Here is an 18,209-nt window from a genome sequence, read left to right on the forward strand (position 1 = left end):
GCCTGTGCTTCTTTCTAGAGCACAGCCTGGGTCCCCAGTCTCCTGGAAGTCGCCGCCCCAACACCCCGCACAGGTTTCTTCCCTGGGCCTGCCTTCCTGGGCACAGACTGCACTGACCATGGGTGTACCCTGAGGCCCAAAGATGACCAACTGGTTACTGTTTTCGGGGGGCTAGGGGTACGTATATGCAGGAGGCCCCCACTGTGTAGGATGGAGCTGGGGGAGGGAAAAGACGGGAGCGGGTGTGAGCTGGGAGCCAGCTCTCCCTGTGCCCCTCTGTTCTGGCTCTTAACTCTGAGAAGCCTGAGAATTCTAAATTCGAACTTGGCCTTGTAGGTTATTAGATAGATAAATGGATGGATGGATGATAGATAGATAGATAGATAGATGAAAGAAAGAAAAAGAGAGAGAAAAAAGAAAGAGAAAGAAAGGAAAAGAAAGAAAGAAAGAAAGAAAAGAAAGGAAGGAAGGAAGGGAAATGAAAGAAAGAAAGAAGAAAGAAAGAAAGAAAGAAAGAAAGAAAGAAAGAAAGAAAAGAAAAGGAGGGAGGAAGGAAGGGAAAGAAAGAAAGAAAGAAGAAAGAAAATACTTTCAAGGTAGGAGGATAGAACACATTTTGTTACAGGGTGTGTGTCTTTGATTCATAACTTTTAAATATTCAGACACACAATGTGTGGGCCTCCTTCTGTACTCTTGTCCTGGGTCCTGCAAGTGGGAAGGGTGGTCTTGACCTCACTGATGAAGTGGAACTATGAGCCCAAGACTGGCCTGTCCTGGGCTCCGTGGCACACCATCTGCTCACCCCAACCCAGTCCCAAAAGGCTGGCTCTGGAGGCCAGAAGCACAGCTTCCTCACCTTCTTTGGATGGTAGTCAGGAGAGGTCTTTTGCACAGCGACATTGGTGAGGTGAACATCTGGGAGAGGTAGGTGGTCAAGGACAAGTGTGAACAAGAAGGGTGAGCCCTGTTCCATGGAACCCCCAGAGATCAGACTAAGACTTGTGCTTGCACATTGATGAGGAAGGTGCCACAACGGCCCAGACGTCACATATGTGGGCCTTGAGTTCAGATGGGCCTGGGTTCAAATCCCACCTGCGCCTTTTACTGGCTGTGTGCCCCTGAGCAAGTCACTTAACCCCTGAGCCCTATTAAGTGGGGGGACTTAGGTGGGGGAAACGGGCAAAGAGTAAGCAAACAATCAAAACCAATCTGGACAGAAGTGGGGTTGATTAGTTATGAAATCTTTCAGCAGGATTTTTTTTTAGCTTAAAAACGATAATAGAAATCACAGAGGAAGTCAGTGGATGAACAGAGCCAACCATGTAAAAATAAAAATAATCAGATATCAGGGCAAGAATGAAAAGCAAGCATGACTAGATAAAAGATTTGTAGCAAATGTGACAGACTAATGTTTTTATCACATGAAAATCCCACATAAATTGTTAACAATAAAAATTTATGACCCTAATAGATACATAGATATAGGGGTATGAAAACATCAGGGAAAACATAACTGCTAAAAGACCATCTGGGAAAATGCCTGATGTTTCTAGTAATAGAAGATACATAATTTTAAAGGGATGTAAATGGAGGGGAGGGGTGGCGCCCGAGTGGCTCAGTTGGTTAAGCATCTGACTTCACGAGATCAGGTCAGGATCTCATGGTTTATGAGTTCAAGCCCCGCATCAGGCTCTGTGCTGACTGCTTGGAGCCTGGAGCTGCTTCAGATTCTGTGTCTCCCTCTCTCTCTGCCCCTCCCCTGCTCGCGCTCTGTTTCTCTCCCAAAACTAAATAAACATTAAAAAACAATTAAAAAGCAATAAATAAAGGGATGTAAATGAGGAAGAAGTACAAATTGGAAGAAATGCAAATTCTAAGGCAAAACCCTGCTTCCCCATTAAGTCAGTTACATATTTTTTAACCTTTTTATTTGGAAAAACTCAAAACTCACAGAATCATTGCAAGTGTAATGAATGCCCATATAGGCTTCATCTACGGGTGCTAATTGTTTTAGAAATGTCTTTAAAAAAATTTTTTTAATGTTCATTTACTTTTGAGAGAGACAGAACACGAGCGGGGGAGGGGGAGAGAGAGAGGGAGACACAGAATCTGAAGCAGGCTCCAGGCTCCGAGCCATCAGCACAGAGCCCGATGTGGGGCTCGAACTCACGAACCGCGAGATCATGACCTGAGCCGAAGTTGGATGCTCAACCGACTGAGCCACCCAGGCGCCCCAGAAAAGTCTTTTTTAAATGATTGTCTTCAGGGGCGCCTGGGTGGCTCAGTCGGCTGAGCATCCGACTTGATTTCAGCTCAGGTCATGATTTCACGGTTCGTGGGATCATGCCCAGTGTCGTGCTCTGCACGGACAACTCGGAGCCTGCTTGGGTTTTTCTCTCTCCCTCTCTCTCTCTGCCCTTCCCCCGCTGATGTGCGCTCTAAATAAATAAACTTTTTTTTTTTTAAGTTCCAAACTGTTTGAAAAAATAAAATCAAATGATTGTCTTCAGCATGGAGAGCTGGGATAAAATGGGCCCTGTCAATGGAAGGGTAATAAAAATACAAAAGAACCTTCTGTAAAACAATCTGGCCCATATACCCTTGACCCAGTACTTACACCTCTGCAATGTCGTCTGAAGGAAAGATTAAATATGGTAAAAGATTTATGAAAAATATGTTTCTTTCCAGCATTGTGTGTCATAATTGGAGGAAGCAGAATACTTTCTAAATGCCTGCAGGGTGGAAGATTAATAAACCAATAAGTCTACTCGGTGGGATACTTTATAACTAATAAAAAATGTCTACAGGAAAATACTGATATGTGTAGTGAAAAAAAGTTATGTTTATACAGTTGAGATCACTCCTTTATAAAATGCAACAACAAACTGTACAAACGAACCTGGGAGAAAATACGTCAGGGTAAGTAATTGTCTCTAGAAAATAAGAACACAGAAGGTTTCTTTTCTTTTCTGTTTTTCCTTTTTGTACATTTTCTGAATTTTCTGATTTGCCTTTAAACGGCTTTACTACTTATATTGTGAAAACTATACTCTTTAAGTGTTTTATTATTTTTATTATTAAAGTAATACATAATGGTTGTAAAAACAATTCATAATATAGGAAAACGTGTAAAGGTGAAAATAAACGTTCCTGGCCTGATTCTAATCCTCCTTGGTGTTCAGAGTTTATAAATTAGTGAACATCCTTTCTGACTTTCTTCTGAATAGAAACATATTTCCTTAAGAGCAAAACTAGGATTATAAACACACCAGATCCATACCTGTATGTTGTTTTTCATTTTAATAGTCTGTCTTAGATACCTTTCCATGATATTTTAATTGGCCTCATTATAACAGCTGTACAATAGCATGTAGATGTTTTATCATTCATTTTGCCATCCTTCAAGGGTGTTTTAACTTGTTTCTATTTATTGTTACAGTGCTGAGGTCATTATTTTTATATTTTGTGTGTGCACATACATGCATATATATTTGAATAACTGTATGTGAACTATATATAAAAATATAAATCTCTAACTCTTAAATATGGAGAACAGAGGGTTACTGGAGGGGTTGTGGGACGGGGGTGGGCTAAATGGGTAAGGGGCATTAAGGAATCTACTCCTGAAATCATTGTTGCACCATATGCTAACTAACTTGGACGTAAATTAAAAAAATAAAAGGAAAAAAACATTTAAAAAATGTAAATCTGTATATTTAAGGTCAGGTTAAAATATGTCTTATTACTTTATGATCCAAAGTTGCTTTATTATTATTATTTTTTAATTTTTTTTAACGTTTATTTATTTTTGAGACAGAGAGAGACAGAGCATGAACGGGGGAGGGGCAGAGAGAGAGGGAGACACAGAATTGGAAGCAGGCTCCAGGCTCTGAGCCATCAGCCCAGAGTCCGACGCGGGGCTCGAACTCACGGACCGCGAGATCGTGACCCGAGCTGAAGTCGGACACTTAACCGACTGAGCCACCCAGGCGCCCCTGCTTTATTATTTTAAAAGTTGGTGTGTAATATACGAACCACATACAGCAAAATATTAATATCTGCTAAATCTGGGTGGTGGATGCCTGGATTTCTCTTATAGTCTTTTTTCTGCATTTTTGTATATATTTTAAATATTTCAACGTTTGAAAATTAAAAACAATTAAAAGAAGTTGTGGAACATCATGTGTATTGACTCACTGTGAAAACAGCAAAGGCTTGTTCACTAGAAACTAGTCCTGGGAAAGCCGGGGTCTGTTTAACAAGGCGCCATGACCCGAGATATACAAGCACTTTTAAGTAGGGAACAGGGGACCACTAACGTGTGCTGAACGCTCACTTTGTGCCGGGCACTGTCCTAAGGGTTTTACGCATGTCATTTAATTTTAACAAAACACATGGCGGCCAAAATATAAAACTACAATAAATGATGACTTGCATATGTTAAATGCTTGCTAGAATCACATAATTAAACACACATACTAAAAATGCTAGCGTTGGGGCGCCTGGGTGGCTCAGTCGGTTAAGCGTCCAACTTCGGCTCAGGTCATGATCTCACGGTTCATGAGTTCGAGCCCCATGTCGGGCTCTGTGCTGACAGCTCAGAGCCTGGAGCCTGCTGTAGATTCTGCGTCTCCCCCTCTCTCTGCCCCTCCCCTGCTCATGTTCTGTCTCTCTCTCTCAATAATAAATAAACGTTAAAAAATTTTTTTTAATAAAAAATTAAAAAAATGCTGGACTTGGAAAAATAGGGGGGGAAATTGTTGGAAATACTCAGCAGGGCCAACTCCCATTCTAACATGCAGGCGACGCATGTGCATGAGCTCGGGACAGACACATAATCGAGAGACCAAATTAAGGCAGGGGGTGGAACTGGCTGGAAGCATTAGCTGTGTTGTCCAAGCAGCAGCAGCAGCAGCACCTTCCGTAGCCTTCTCCCCCACAGGCAGGTAATCCAGTCCTGCTGATTTATCATCTCTCCATTTCTGGATTGCCGGCCTCTTTGCTTCTGATGCTCATGTCTAAAAATCTTATGTTTATTTATTTTTGAGAGACAGAGCATGAGTCGGGAGGGGCAGAGAGTGAGGAAGACACAGAATCCGAAGCAGGCTGCAGGCTCTGAGCTGTCAGCACAGAGCTCGACGCGGGGCTTGAACCCATGAACCATGAGACCATAACCTGAGCCGAAGTTGGACGCTTAACCGACTGAGCCACCCCGGCGCCCCACATCTAAAAATCTTAGAAACATTATTTTTGATGTCAGTATTCTAACCAGATAATACACTCACGTGGTTCAAAAGTCAAAAGGCATCAAAATGTGCCTGAGGAACTATCTCCTCCCCACCCCTGTTCCCACCCGCCCAGTTCTCATCCCAAAGGCAACTTCCATTCCCAATTTCTTATACTTCCTTCTAGAGATGTCTGCGCATGGATACAAACATATACAGAGATATAATTTGTAATGTGAATGGAAGCATACTTTTCAGAGTTCTATACTTTGTTCTTTTCCAATTAACAATACGTCACAGGGATTATTTCATATCTGTACATAAAGCACGGCCCCATTCCTTTTTAACAGCTGCACAGTAATCCATCATGTAAATGAGCAGTTTGTTTTATTTCCTTTTTTTCTCTCTCTCTCTCACAAACAAGGCTGAGCAGTGCATTGCCTTTAAACCTCTCTTTTCCTATGTTGTGAGTGTACATGTCGGGTAAATTCTCAGAAGGGAATTTGCTGGGTCAGAGGGTATGTGCTTTTGTCTTTTGATAGACATTTGCCAGATTGCCTCTGGAGTGGTTGTACCCACTTACACGCCACCAGCGACACACGTATTCCCCCAGCCTCGCCAGCATAGTGTGTGATCATATTTTTGGTCTCTGCCAGTTTGATGGGTGAAGAGGGCATTGTGTTTGAGTGAATGTGTGAGCCAATGTCTAGGCACACGGAAGGATGCAAACATTCTCCAAAGGAGCTCGAGCTCTCCCATCCTGTGAATGTGAGTCAGTGTGGAGCGAGCAGAGAAGTTTGGGGTGAGCTGCTCTGAGCAGAGTGGGGCTGCTCCCCTGGGATCACCGGGGGTTCCCCCACCCCCACAAGACTGCCAGCTCCCGGAGGGAGGGACCAGGCCCGTTTTGTCCACTGCTGTATCTCCTGTGCCGAGACCGCAGCTTGGGACTCGGTGGAATGAAGAAGCTCTCCCTGACCAGCTGGGGGGATGGGGAGGGGCAGGGCGCAAGGGGGCTGGGCAGACGGGATCCGAGGATACACTGGTCATCGATGCTGCTCAGTGTGAAGCGGGTGTTGGAGAATCGGGCGAAGCCGTCCCGGTACAGCCAGGCCCGCAGCGGGATGTACTGTGTCGAGGAGGGAAAGGAGGGAGAGGAAGGGGAGGGGGGTGAATACGAGCAATCTGCCCCTCCTAGCTTTTGCACCCGCCGTTTCTTCCACCTGGAGTGCCCTTCCTTCCTACCTTCTCACATCACCCCTCAAGAATCCGTCCAAACAGCCTCCTCTGATTCCACCCCCTCCCTCCCTGGTGTCAGGGGCAGGGAGAAGACGCAGAAGGGAACTGAATGAACGAGACTCTTCTCTGCTCCGCTACCACGCGCGACACCCTTCCGGGTGTGTCCACGTTCCCCACCAGACGCTCAGCTCCAGGAGCCCAGGGGCTGAGCCCGCCTCCCACGCCCCTATGTCCTCATGCCCCACATTGAGCACCTCACGAAGGTTTGAACGGTTGCTGAACGAATGGGTGGGGAGAGGCGGTATGGCAGCTCCTTGTCTGAGAGTAGACTCTGGCACTAGGCCGCCTGGATTGGGAGCCCAGGTCTGTCCGTCACCTGTGCGTGACCTCGGGTAAGCCACTCAACCCCCTCTGATTCTGTTTCCTCATCTGTAACATGAGGATAATAATAGAACCCGCCTCCCTGGTCGTTAGGAGGACCAAACGTAGTAAAACCTGCTGAATACCGGGGTTTGGTACTTAGGAGGTGCTCGGTAAAGGTCAGCTGCGGTTACCACGAATGGCTGAGTGAATAAAGGACAGGCGGACGGCAAATCCAGACTCGGGTCTCTGAGATGGCAGAAATGGGATCTGTTTACGTGCCCCCGCCTTACCCTCAGACGCCCCCTGGGCTCTCCCAGGCAGGCTCACATAGGCACCCCCCAGAATGGCTTCTGCCCCCTGTCTCCTGGCCCAGCTCTTCCTTACCTGCTGCTGGAGGAGGGCCCTATCTTAGCTACTCACCGACATCACCAGCACGTAGACGCGCAGGTCAAACTTGCGGCCTGTCAGGCAAGGAAAGAATTCATGCAACAAATACCGTGTCCCAGGCAGCATGGTAGGTTTGGGGGTTAGAGCAGTGGACAGGCAGAGGTGAATGCCAATAAAAGCACAAGAGGTACAAGGAGAAGGTAACGAGGAGGGGAGGTGGTTAATGTGGGGGAAAGGCTGGAGACAGGGGATCAAGGAAGGCTTCGTGGAGAAGTGGTGGCCTAGAGGAAGAGAGGTGCCCCGCAGCCTGGAGGGGGCGGGCCTTGGGGCAGGAGGGACTGCCTGAGCAAAGGGCGCGGTCCAAGGGCAGAGTGGAAGGAGACGAGGTCAGTGAGGTCAGCAGGGGCCAGCTCACGTGCAATATTTGGATTCTGTTTTAGCAACCATGGGAAGCCACTGAGGGGATCTTGTCCCCCTGGGTACTGTGCTGGAGTGGAGCATAGGGGACCAGAGTAGCAGCGGGCATCAGTGAGGATGGGAGGGGACAGTGGCCAGAACCAGGATGGAGGGGGTCAGATGGATTCAAGAGCTGCGTGGGAGCTTGATGGAGGTCGGACATGGGAGGGGAAGAGAGAAACACACCCACAACGGTCTCCGACCTCTGGCTTAGCAACCAGGGGCTGGAGGGGCTGTATCCCGACGGGGAGGCTGGGGAATGAGCCATATGGCAGCGGGAGGGCGAGGGTTGGATCTTAGGCATGTTGGGTGTGAGCTGCCGGGAGGTACCCAAGGGTCGGTGGGACATCAGGATCCGGGCTGCCGGGGTGAGGTCCTGGCTGGAGACAGGGAGGTCACTGGCATCTGGGGGTGTTGAAAGCCACGAGAGAGTCACTGGGGGAGGGGAGGGAGGATGTTGCCCGAAGCGGTGAGAGGAGCCAAGTGGCCCTCTGTTCTGGGCAGAGACCGCCATCTCACCTCCTATCAGGTAGGGGTTTTCGATATAGCGCTGAGCTACGTAGTTCTCCACGGGGATTTCATCCTTCTGGTCATCAGAACTTCTTGCGTCCTGGTTGTAACAATAACTATTATTAACATCTACGGAGCATTTCCTGTGCAGGAGGCATCGTGCTAGACACTCTCCTCGTTTGGTCTTTAAATCAACCCTATCAGGGAAGGACGAACGTTATCCCCCATTTTACAGATGAGCAAACTGAAGCACAGAGAGGGGAAGCGACTTGCCCAAGGTCACACAGCTGCTCCGTGGCACAGCTGGGACGTGGACCCACACGCAGGCTGGGCCCAGAGCTTCCGCGTTTAACCTCTAGACCTGTGCTGTCTATTTACATTTAAACTGCTTAAAAATAAGTGAATTTAAATGCTGTCACATGGATGAACCTTGAAGCCATTACGCTAAGTGAAATAAGCCAGATACAAAAGGACAAACACTGTAGGAGTCCATTTAGACGAGGTCCCTGGAGGAGTCAGATCCACAAAGACAGAAAGTAGAAGAGTGGCTGCCAGGGGCTGGGTTGGGGGGGCTGCTGGGAAACAGGGAGTTAGTGTTTCCTGGGGACAGAGTTCTGGAAGCGGACGAGAGTTCTGGAGGTGGATGGTGGTGGTGGTTGTACAATGATGTGAATACACTTAGTGCCGCTAAATTATACGCTTAAACGTCGTTAAGATGGTAAATGTCATGTAGATAAAAGAACGAAAAGCAATTTAAAATCCAGTCCTTGAGGGACACCGGCTTCATTTCAGGTGCTCAGTGTCAGCACGTAGCTAGTGGTCACGGTACTGGAGAGCACAGGCATACACCGTTCCGCCTCTGTAGAAAATTCCATTGGTCCGTGCTGCCTGGAGGGCCACGCAGGTGCCCGGGGACTTTCCTCTCCCGTCTCTGCCTGCGAATCCTTTCCTGGCCAGCCCAGCAAGGCTCTGTCTCATACCTGCACAGCACCCCATGGTCTGCAAAGCCCCTTCTCAGCCGCTGTCCCCGTCACGGTAACCATGTGAGAAAACTGAGGCCCAAAGGCGAGTGGCGCATACTTGGTGAGGTCACACGAGGGCCTGGTGGCAGGGAGCCACTGGAACTCAGGGTCTCTGGCCCCCAGGGCAGAATTTTCTACACCTGCTATCATCCCCCGGCCCCCTCCCCCTCCACCGCCAAGCTGCTTCAAGACAGAGGCAACCAGGCCTTCCCTTCCTGGGCCCCGGGCCACCTGGCACCTGTACTCACATGGCCTCCAGGTGGATTGACAGCGCTCCGGGCTGGCTGGGCCTCTGAGCTGGTGAGCTTCTTCCCAGCGGTGCCCTGATGGGAAGGAATCAGACACACAGAGGAGGGAGGCAATTCACTTACTGAGCACCTGCTCACGCAGCAGGTGCTGGTTGTGTAGCACCATCACCATCTCTAAAGTTCAGAGGGGTTTAACAATTTTCCCAAGATCACACAGCTGCTGAGTGGCAGGGGCAGGATTGGAAGCGGGATTTCTACTACGCCGCATCCTGGGATAAGGATGGGTCATGGGGGAGGGAGGGAGCTACCTCAGGCTCGGCCTGGGACTTGGAGGAAGAGTCAGCCAAGCTCTCCCCAATCAGGTGAGCAGGAGGCCCAGGTACAGAGGCAGCGTTCTCAGGTTTTAGGCATAGTAACTCGTCCTCAGCAGGCACTGTTACTACTCTCCCCCATTTACTTGGGCACAGAGAGGAGAAGCATCTTGCCCAGGGTCACACAGCTTTTAAAGGGCAAAATCAAGATTTGAGCCCAGGCAATCTGGCTTCAGAGACTCCGTTCCCAGGGGCAGAGCTTCGCTGCCAGCCCTTCAAGCTTTGGAGGAAGGAAGGAGGGGCCCCTCATGGCAGCAAGGGCAGAGGGAGATTTCCGGAGCAAGGGGGAGGGGTAAGCTTACCTTCCTCCAGTCCATGATGTCCTTCAGCCTCCGGAAGAGGAAAATGCCTTTTCCCTGCGACCGGGCTACCTGGGGTGGGGGTGAGTGCAGAAAGGTCTGCTCTCAGCTCTATGTGGTTCCTTGTTGGCCCCTGTGCCTGGGGCACCTCCCCACCATTTCTCTGTCTCTATCTCTCCCATGGGCTTCCAGCTCTCTCCAGAGGAATGGCCCAGCCCAGCCCCATGGGGCCAGCCACTGAGAAGGCACTAAGCCTGGCTGGCGGGTGGGAGGGAGGCAAGGGGGGGAGGAAAGAGAGAAGCCGACTTCGCTCACAAAGGCATACAATGGCATGAATAATACAAAACAACAGACAATTAAAAAACCATTTCTAACAGTCTTGGGAACACATCATCCAATTCTTTTTTTGGAAATCAATTTGCCTCCCTAATTAGGTTTTGCTTCAGCTAATACTGATCAGTCTGCCTTTACTGAATCCCAGCATGGATAATTCATGGCTTCACAGAGTCTAGGGGCTGGAAAGATCTTTAATATCATGCAGAGCAGTCAGCACCAAAGGCATTACTCCCCCCTGAGAAATCCCTCTGTGATGGTCACCTGCCAGGGAGCTCGCCACCCTCCCCCTACCTCCGGATGCAGCTCATTTGTTGCAGGATCGCTCTAGGAAGCAGTCATCCCAAAGATATCCATTAGGTGACTACTGTGTGCTGGGCATTATGCTATAGCCGTGACCCAGACCTCATGGAGCTTTCACAGCCTAACCTGTGTCGAGCTAAAAATTTGCCAGCCTGGCTCTGGCCTGTAGGACTTCCTAAAACAAATCTGATCCCTGGGCCCCAGAGCAGCCCTTTGGGTAATCTGCAGCCACTGAGCAGATCCCCTCGAGGCGTCTTTTCTCTGGCATTAAGGCACCCAGGTAATGCAAACTCTCATTTCCCTCTGTTCTTCTCGGAGCAGGGCCAAGTTGGTTAATGTGATGTTCTCTGTACAATGCAGGGGCAGGCAGGGCTGTTGGGCATGGATGAGCAGGCTGTCCACTGCACAAGGGCTCCCCGTCATGGGGCCAGTGGGAGCTGAAACTCAGCCCCTGCTCTGCCTGCTGTGCTGTGTGCCTGTTTCAGGGTTGTGTACGCCCAGAAGATGGGGTGCCCGCAAGACCTGGGAGTACTGGTAGCGTTTCAGGGGAAGCCACATGCGCACAGCTATTTGGGAGAGCAATAGTGTGCATAAAGGGCTTCCCACAGTTCCCAGCTACCCACAAGACTTACATTCACCTCACAAAAGATGACCCAATGTAAACAGTGAAAAAGTCACTCAACTTCATTAGCCTCAAGGAAATGCAAATGAACACCCCAAGAGGATGCCACCCTATACTCCCTGAGAGTGGGTAAAACTAAAGACCGACAACGGCAAGTGTTGGGGAGGCTGTGGAGAAACCGGAACTCACAACTGCTGGTGGGCGTGCACCAAAGCTGGACATAGGCATCTGCTCTGACCCAGAAACTCCTCTCCGGGGCACCTGCTTGGCAGAAACCCGGGCACCCGTGGACATGTACAGGACGTGTAGCACACGATTCACAATAGCTCCAACCTTGAAACTCCCAAATGGACAAGTACGCACTCAACGGAATCGTGTCGACAATGATGATGAACAATGCACCGACCCGCGTCAGTGTGGATGAGTCGCCTGAACACGATGTTGAGGGAGAGAAAGCGGACGCAGTGGAGCCATACTACGTGATTCCAATTACACAAAGTATGAAAGCAGACAAATGATGAATCCATGCTGTTAGGGACCCGAGGGGTAGTGAGTGGGAGAGGGTTGGAGGGGAGCTGCTGAGGGGCTGGCAATGCCCTGATTGCAGTCTGGGTGCTCGTTACTCAAGTGTGCTTGCCTCGTGAAATTGACCAAGCTGTGCCTCTGTGACTGGGGCATATTCTCTTCACTAAACTTCAATTAAGAAGTTTTTTTTAAAGACTCCTGCCTTTGGGTCTAGGACCCCCCCCCACCCCCACCTTCCCTGTAGCCATTCCCCTTCCTTCTTTCTGGCCGGCAGAGCCCAGCTCTCACACGGAGGCTGGAAAGACCAGATACCTGTGTGGTCAGCCTCCCATGCAGCTCACGGGAACCATGCGACTAGTTTTGGTCAATGAGGCCCAAAGAGACATCGGCTTGGGGCCTTGGGGCTTCTGAGAACGATTTTTTTTTCCTTGTTAACAATATTGGGGTGGGCGCCTGGGTGCCTCAGTTGGTTAAGTGTCTGACTCTTGATTTCAGCTCAGGTCATGATCTCATGGTTCGCGAGATCGAGCCCTGCATCAGGCTCTGCTGATAGAGCGGAGCCTGCTTGGGATTCTCTCTCTCCCTCTCTGCCCCTCCTTCCCTCTCGGGAAGTAAATAAACAAGCATTTAAAAAAATACATTGGGGTTGAGGAAGAGGAGAAAGAGAGGGAGGGAGCAAGAGAGGAAGGGAGGGAGAGAGAGAGAGAAAGAGAGGTTTGCCTCCTTTCCTTTCTTTGAATGCTACACTCTGGGGAGGTGAGGACTATAACCGTCCCCAATGAGGTGACGAGTCTGATGGAGGAAAGCCAATACACTGAGGATGCAGAGTGATGACAGAGGAGAAAGATAAGGAATGTGGTCTTTTCACAGCACCACTGAGCACATCCCCCAAACCTGGAACTTCCTACCTCTGGCTTTCTTGTTATATGAGGTGATAAAATGCCTTTATTGTTTGAAGCAGTGCTAGTATGTTGGCAAACACGCCTGTTCCGGGAGATGCCCTCCTAAGGGAATAATCCTCAGAGTGAAAAGTAAACTTCCTGCTTGGTGATCTATCAGGGTTGTTGAGGCTGGAAACCACCACCTGCTCCCTAGCTCCAGCAGACTGTAGTTTCCAAAAACAATCACAAAAATATTTCCACTCCCATATGTTTTCCCAGAACCTTGCTACCTCCACCCTCCATCAAGAGGTAAATTCAATGTCCCGCCCCGAATCTGGGCCAGCATTTGGGACTGTCTCTACTAATTGCATATGGCAGAAGTGACATTGTGTGGATTCCAGTGCTGGGTCCTCCAAGGCAACACAGCTTCCACACCGCTTTCTCTTTGGGGATGGTTGCCCTTGGAACCTAGCCACCATGCCGTGAGGAAGCTCAGGTCACATGGAGAGGTCCATACGGAGGGCAACTGAGTCTTCCAGCCCTCCACCCTGGCTGAGCTCCCGGCCAACAGCCAGCACTGACTTGCCAGCCCAGTGAGGGAGCCAGCTCGGAAGAGAATCCCGCAGCCCTCACGGGAGCTGTCCCAGTAGATGCTCAAACAGCAACGAGCCTTCCCTGTCAAATGCTGCCCAAACTAGCATGAGCTAATAAATAAGACAGGATTTTCGTTTCAAGCCACTGAGTTTTGGGGCGCGGGAACAGGACCAGCACACTGACTTTAGGGGAATGGTTTCTAACAGTGGTAGCCAATACTTCTCAGATGTTTTCTGGGTGCCAGGCACAAAGACTTATGCCCATGAGCTCCTTCAAGCTTTACAAAGAATCTTCTGTGGAGGCATTAACATTATCCCCCTTTTGCAGCCAAGGAAACCAAGGAACAAGGCCAAGCACTCTGTTCAAGGTTACCCAGCCTGTAGGTGACAAACCCAGGTAGTTATTTTTTGTTTTTACATTTATTTATTTTTGAGAGACAGAGAGAGACGGAGTACAAGTAGGGGAGGGGCAGAGAGAAAAGGAGACACAGAATCCGAAGCAGGATCCAGGCACTGAGCTGTCAGCACAGAGCCCGACGCAGGGCTCGAACTCACAAGCCGTGAGATCATGACCTGAGCCAAAGTCAGACGCTTAACTGACTGAGCCACCCAGGCGCCCCCCCAACCCCCACGGTCAACATGGTCCTACTGTTGGGACTATCAATCTTACTTGATAATCTGGGAGTAAAATATTATTTTTATAAAAAGATATGTTTTCAATTGGAAAATAATATGAATGGATAGTTGGGGCGCCTGGGTGGCTCAGTCGGTTAAGCCTCCAACTTCAGCTCAGGTCATGATCTCACGGTTTGTGAGTCTGAGCCCTGCGTCGGGCTCTGTGCTGACCGCTTGCTCAGAGCCTGGAGCCTGCTTCGGATTCTGTGTCTCTTTCTCTCTCTGCCCCTCCCCCACTTGTGCTCTATCTCTCAAAAATAAATAAATGTAAAAAAAACATATATATATGAACGGATTGTTAGAATGAACCATATTTAGATTTAGATTTAGATATTTAGATTTAGAACCTGTGGCCACTCATGGCCCTCGATGCCCTGCCCCTGGGGATCATTTCTCATGAGGCATTCGTTGTGTGGCATTCATTGGGTGTTACAGATGTAGTTGGTGGTCCACTCAGCAAAGCCAAGTATGGAAAAAAATTCCCTTTTTTCTCTGCCAACAGAACCCCATTTGGGTATTTGTTTTTTAATGTAAGCTCTACACCCATCGTGGGCATTGTATTCACGACCCTGAGATCAAGAATTACCTGTTCCACCAACTGAGCCAGCCAGGCGCTCCCAACAGAACCTCATTTGGATCACCTCTTCCTGGTGGCCCTGCCCTCTGCGGGGTCTGATGCCCACGGTGGTCCCATGCCCCCACCATGTGACCGGTTCAAGCAGGGCCAGCAGGATGCCAGGGGAAGTCTACTGCAGTGACCTCTGGGGAGTTTGTGTCTTCTTCAAAAGGGACACACAAGACCAGGGTGTTCCTTCAATCCTGTGGCAATAGTGGAGGCGTGAGGAGGTGAAGCTAGAGCTTAGCAGCTACATTGTGGCCAAGAGTAGCGGCCAGCCCGCTGGGGTGGGAACCGATGATGATGTCGAGCTGCCCTATGATGTTGAATCATCCCTGGAAGCGACCTCTCGTCATTAAAGGAAATGTCCTGGGGTCTGTAAACTTGAATGAGAAGAAAGTTTTTCATCCTAACCAGATTTTTCCACTGCTTCCCATTATGAATGCAGACAACAAATCCTAGTAGTACTAGCCAAGCCTGTGACTTTACTCTCAGAGGAAATCTCGGTTATTTTTAGATCACATTAGAGTTGCTGCAGGTGTCTCAAAATATTGTTTTTGCTTGTGATGATTTTGAAAGTATGGTAACAATGGGGCCTGCTGTTAGACTCTCTTTCACTGTTAATGAAAAGCACATATATTGTTACTGTTACTGCATACAGATCATTTAATAGTTTGTGTGGCCGTTGTGAGAACATGCTAGCCCATCTCCAACTGCGGAAGGTGCTGGACTGACCGCCAGCTTCTACTACCGCAGTCCACGCTGCACTTGTGGGGCCCCGCCTGCAGGGGACGCTCCTGCCACGGAAGGAGGACAGAGGGGGCCTTGAAGGCTGGCCCACTCCCTGGAGAGTGGGGCCTCCTCTGGCATGAGGCCTCCCCCAGGCCTTGCTGCCCGGCCTCTAGGTGCTTCTCTTCCTTCCCTCTCTCCCTCGCTGGGGTCTGACTGCCGTCCAGGCTCCACCCCACTCCCTCCCCCAATTCCTCACGGGCAAAACTCCCGGCATGTTGGCATGTTCGTTTGTTTCTCAGAGGACCCAGACTAACCGGTTGATAACTGTTTTTCTTTTTTTTAATATTTTTTTTTCAACGTTTATTTTTATTTTTGGGACAGAGAGAGACAGAGCATGAACGGGGGAGGGGCAGAGAGAGAGGGAGACACAGAATCGGAAACAGGCTCCAGGCTCTGAGCCATCAGCCCAGAGCCCGACGCGGGGCTCGAACTCACGGACCGCGAGATCGTGACCTGGCTGAAGTCGGACGCTTAACCGACTGCACCACCCAGGCGCCCCATGATAACTGTTTTTCAATAGAGTTGCTTCTTTTTATAACCAAATTATTTTATCCTTTTAAAAACACTATTTTGTGACCGTGTGAAACACTATTTTTACCAGCCCTCTCGTTTGGGCTCCCTGTAGTCGTGATTTCTGTTATTTGCTGCCCAAGGCATCCTGCCGACCTCCTGCCCACCCAGAGGGCCTGAGCTGGTAGGAAGGGAGAATGTTTCGATGGCAAAGAAGTTGGGATCGATGCAGTTCTTACATCAGTTGGACTTTTAAATGGCAGAGTCAAGGGCTTGTTCTTATCCTCTGAGATGGGCTGGGGCTCAGGCTCGGTGGGAAGAGGGGTTCCTGAGGATGGCAGGGAGGGGATGATGCTGCTTACTCCCTTCTGAGCCCAACTCGCCCCGCCCACCCCACCCCGCATCGCCCCTGCTCTGCCGCGGGGAGTGGAGGAGGAAGCTGAAGAGTCAGCAGGCCCTAGGGCACCGTGCAGAGGAGATGCCAGAGGGAAAAGGCAGGCCAGTGGCTACCCTGACCCGCCGGCCATGGCAGCTATGTGAAAACTCTTGTGTGTGGGTGCACGAGGACAAGCTGGCTCACAGAGACAGGCCTTGTGGGAGGAGTGGAGGGATTCGGGATTTTTTCTATTTTCTGAATTTGGAGTAATGTCTTTTTTTTTTTTTTTTTTTTTAAAACATTTTCCCCACCCCAAAGGATCCAAACAACAGGATCCCAGAACTAATACTCCGTCCCAGCGGTTCATGGTTCTGTGGCTCCAGAGAACCCTGGTTGCTCTACCTGGGAAATTGTTAGAAATGCAAATTCTTTGGCCCCACATCAGGCCTACTGAATCAGACCCTGGGGGATGGGAGGGGGGCTTTAATAAGCTCTCCAGAAAATTCTGATGCACTCTCAGTTTTGAAAATGATTCCGCTAGGGTCTCACTCCTCCAAGTGTGGTCTGTGGACCATCAGCAAGGGCCTGACCTGGGAGCTGGTTAGCAAGGCAGACTCTCAGACTGACCCAGACCTGCCGAATCAGTCTCTGCCTTTAACCAGGTTGCCTGATGATTGTGGGCCCATTTGGGTTTGGGAAGCACGACCTCGTGCTTTCCAGGTGTCTCCTGGAGTCTTGGAAGTAACCATAAAAGCGGTCAATGACTGGATACCTAAGTGCCAAACCCTTTATATAATGTGTATAACCGCATTGGATTCTCTCGCAAGCCCGGCAGGTAGGTGCACTCATTCATTCCACTTTATGGATGAGGACGATGAGGACGCAGACTTAGAGGGGTTGAGGAACCTGCCCAGGGCTTATGCGTGGCGGGTACAGAGTTAGAGCTCAGAGCACCCACTCCCGGCTCCCCACACCCCAGACAGGGCGCCACAGCTATTCAGGAGCAAGGACACACGCACACAGCCAAGATGCCTCCTCTTAATTACAGCTGTCTTGTGTCTGCCTCTAACAAAGGCCGTGGGCTGGGAAAGGAATCAACTTAATATGCAATTGCTCATCCCAATTAGCACAAATTACCATTTGTCTGAGAGGCTAATGCTGGGAGCTGGGAACGCCCTGTGGCTTGTAGTCTTCCTGTGCCTAACGAACCCCTTCTTCTCCGGCTGCAGAGGAGGGGACAGGTGCAGGAGGTCCCGGGGTCAACGCTGGCTGGGACCCAGTCGGGAGGATCCGTCGTTTCTGTCTGGCACGTCGATTCCCCCTCCAAGCAGCTGTGCGCTTGGTTGAATGTGCATATCAGCCAACACCAGGTCTAGTCCCCAGCTGCACGAGGAAGGGCTGCCCCCCACGTCCTCCCCCCAGCTCCCTTCCTGGGGCCTGGCACGGTCCCAAGCCCAGAAAATATTAGGGGGCTTTGATGATACCATTCAAGGCTATGGTGGCTCTGTGGTGAGAAACCAGCCCTGGCACGAGGAACAATCGAGGGGCTCATAGGTGCTCTGCCGTGCCTGCCCTCCACTCAGTTTCTTGATCCCCGAAGGGCTGGCTACCTCCGGATGCAAGGCTTTCATGCATGCAGTCCCTCTTTCCAGAATGCTCTTCCCTACCTCTGCCCTTCGCCAGGCTGACTCCTCGGCATCCTTCAGGCCACAGTCAATATTTCTTGACTTTCAGTCAAAGTCAACAATTCTTTTAATAATACTAATAACAATGGCAGCTATCACTTATGGAGTGCTTAAGGTATGCTCTACCTGTGTTAATCACACCACAACATTATGTGACAGGTAACACAGTCTCACTTTGCAG

General features: G+C 49.8%; 1 protein-coding gene across 1 annotated transcript in view; it reads right to left on the reverse strand.

Moving 5' to 3' along the window:
- TTLL9 (tubulin tyrosine ligase like 9) overlaps positions 1–18,209 on the reverse strand; it is a 40,998-nt gene that overhangs the window by 8,555 nt on the left and 14,234 nt on the right. Inside the window, exons 6-11 of the mRNA XM_030309836.1 lie at positions 10,121–10,189; positions 9,448–9,522; positions 8,187–8,277; positions 7,245–7,285; positions 6,264–6,351; positions 857–915 (exon numbers count right to left, since the gene is read on the reverse strand). Coding sequence (XP_030165696.1) covers positions 857–915; positions 6,264–6,351; positions 7,245–7,285; positions 8,187–8,277; positions 9,448–9,522; positions 10,121–10,189 — 423 coding nt within the window. The remainder of the gene's footprint in view (positions 1–856; positions 916–6,263; positions 6,352–7,244; positions 7,286–8,186; positions 8,278–9,447; positions 9,523–10,120; positions 10,190–18,209) is intronic.

The sequence above is a fragment of the Lynx canadensis genome, chromosome A3, assembly GCF_007474595.2.
Source record: "Lynx canadensis isolate LIC74 chromosome A3, mLynCan4.pri.v2, whole genome shotgun sequence".
In the NCBI taxonomy this organism is placed as follows: Eukaryota; Metazoa; Chordata; class Mammalia; order Carnivora; family Felidae; genus Lynx; species Lynx canadensis.